General features: G+C 32.8%; 1 protein-coding gene across 1 annotated transcript in view; it reads right to left on the reverse strand.

The window, feature by feature from the left end:
* Positions 1 to 480: 480 nt before the first annotated feature.
* The window catches only part of LOC106690174 (THAP domain-containing protein 3), an 8872-nt gene continuing 6528 nt past the window's right edge, over positions 481 to 2824 (reverse strand). The window contains exon 4 of the mRNA XM_014435513.2: positions 481 to 1584. Within this exon, the coding sequence (XP_014290999.2) occupies positions 1132 to 1584 (453 nt within the window). The 3' untranslated portion in view covers positions 481 to 1131. The remainder of the gene's footprint in view (positions 1585 to 2824) is intronic.

Raw genomic sequence — 2824 nt, forward strand, 5'->3', positions numbered from 1 at the left:
CATGTTAAATGGTGAATGCATAAGAGCTCCTAGCGGATTTTTTGAACAACTTGTTTAGTAACCTTTTCTTCCAAAACTTCATGTTATTGTTTACTTTTAAGTTTTGATTACAGTAATTTATTACAACATGCCTAAAACAAGTGAAAAGTGGAAGTGTAAAAGCTTGCATACTGACTGTCTTTTTTAAAAAGTCCAAAACACAAGACAAAAGAAAAAAAACGCAAACGACGAGCAAGTAACCTAATACGACAACAAATAAAACGGTGACGAGCTCAGCTGGTCTGTGGCGTGACGTCATTCTCCATTTCACAGACCTAGTAACACGCTTTCTATCATGTTCAATGTTATATCGTTTTAACATGGTAAAAGAAGGAAATATTTCTGCATTTAACATAAGTTTTTCCATTTAACACGTTAAACTAAAGATCATGAATACCGCTACTGTTGAGAGTCCGTTACTAGGTTTGTTAAGTGGAGAATGACGTCACGCAACAGACCAGCTGAGCTCGTCACCGTTTTGTTTGTTATCGTGTTAGGTTACTTGCTCGTAGTTTGTGTTAGTATTGCTTTGTATGTTTTTATAACTAACAAAGGAAAGAATGATAATAATAATAATGTAATGACAGTTGTCAATTAGCTCATCTTGGTTCTCTTCCTCACAAGCTATAAGATCAATAAGACACTCAGTAGCCAAACTTTTACACAACTTCTATTTTTCAATCAATTTAGGCATGTTGTAATAAATTACTTTAATAAAAACTTAGAAATAAACAATAACATGGAGTTTTAGAAGGAAAGGTTATAAAACAAGTTGCTCAGAAAATCCGCTGGGAGCTCTTATTTAACATGATAAAACATTATGCATTTAACAAATCAGGAATACCCCTAGTATAGGTAAAAATTTGATGTTTTTCTAAAAGAAAATTACGGACGAATTTTTCTTTACCTGAAAGAACTCAAAAATTAATTATTTGTAACTTCTAGAATAGCCGCCATTTTTATCCTCCCCCCCTCAACTTGGTTTGGAGTGATCAATTTCAACGCTTAATTGTTTATAATCAAATCATAAATAATTAAGGTGAAAAAATCCTATTTTTCTCCTGTTGGACTAAAATTGGTTTGTCATTTGTTTTATGTATGACTTAATCGGACTTCTGGTGTCATATTGGATATTGGAGATGGAGGGGATTGTACAGAAGACGGACTGCTTCCGCTTAAGCTTTCATTGTTCTGTGTCGGCCATCCTCGATATGACATACCTTGAAGACCATTTTCCATGTGATAATAAGAACTGGACATTGTTGGATTTGAATCCATAACAGTCGTATTTACCGTAAGCTGGCTGTTGAGAGCTTTGAAGAGGACTTGGTTCAACAAACTGTCGGCTAGCAAGAACTGATCGTAATTCGTAGCGGCTATTCTTCGAAGTTTAGCAGCTATAGTTTTTCCATGGTAATCGTATTCGTCTTCTTTGGTATCAAGCGCAAGGCTCGCTTTTCGAAGTATATCGTCGAAGGAAGTTTGTAAATCGCCATTATCATCATCCTCTTGTTTAATTTTCCGTTTTTTAACTGGGATTTTCACCTGAAACAAAAAAAAAAAAATCAATATTAATTAAAGTTATCATTTTTCCATCTCTGTCATTTCGACTTTTGATGGTGAACATTATAAAGTAATTTTTTAATGAAAAATATTATTTAGCAATTAATGACTAATGTTGATCAGCAGTAAAAGTAAACAAATTAAATAAGTATAAACATTGTTGGGTCGTGGTTGTTCATACCTGTGAGCAGAGATGGACAAAAATTACTTATAGTTGAAACTAATAGCTAAGATTGCCATGGATACGGCCCCTATTCATGAATGAACCATTGATAAATAAATATCGTTTCCATGGCAACTTTAGTTATTAGTTGCCCAACGCTGGCAGTGAGTACAACAGTGCCAGGGGTGGGGATTAGGCCATGAAGACAACTTAACGTTGAAGTTAATAGGGATTTGGCATATTAGTGTAATTATCTGCAAAACCGTTCGTTAAATCGCAAATATAAAGAGAATAGATGTTGTAGTAAATATTATTTCAAATATTATTTTCTCCACTTTTATCCATTTTCCTTACCCGACTTATAAGTTTTGTACACTATACTTATAATTTGCCTTTTTATCATCTATTATTGTTACATATATTTTCTTCCTCTCAATTTTCATTTTCTTTTCATATTTAAATTTTAAATTAATAATAACTAATATGTTCATACTTCTTTGCATTATATAACTTTATTTTTATTTCATTTCCTTAAGTAAGTTATTGTACCCGCTTTTTTAATTACCTATGTATACATTTTATTTCCCGCTTCTCTCATCACTTCATTTTATTAATTCTATTTTGTAAAATTATTCATTGTATGTGTAAAATTATTCTGTTTATACTTTCTTTTTATATTTTTTTTATTTTTCTATACTTACTGTGGTTGTTATCTTCTTTTGTGTTTAGCCCTGAAGAAGGCTAGAAACTCTAGCCGAAACGTCGGCACATTAAAATAAGTTAATCATACTTATTTGTGTTTTTCATTGACCGCACCCCAACCATCTTCTCCTCATTTATTTCAAATAATTTGGTAGATCTATATTGAAGATCCATTTACCCGTTCTCAAGAAATACGTACTTCTTTCCCCTGTATTTGTGGCCTTAGCGAACCTGGCCTAGGGTCCTAGAAGCAACTTGTTTTATAACCTTTCCTTCCAAAACTTCATGACAATAAGACACTCTTATTGATCTTCTAGCTTGTGAGGAAGAGAACCAAGATGAGCTAATTGACAACTG

This window comes from Halyomorpha halys, unplaced genomic scaffold, assembly GCF_000696795.3.
Source record: "Halyomorpha halys isolate HHAL.00 unplaced genomic scaffold, Hhal_1.1 Scaffold1603.1, whole genome shotgun sequence".
In the NCBI taxonomy this organism is placed as follows: domain Eukaryota; kingdom Metazoa; phylum Arthropoda; class Insecta; order Hemiptera; family Pentatomidae; genus Halyomorpha; species Halyomorpha halys.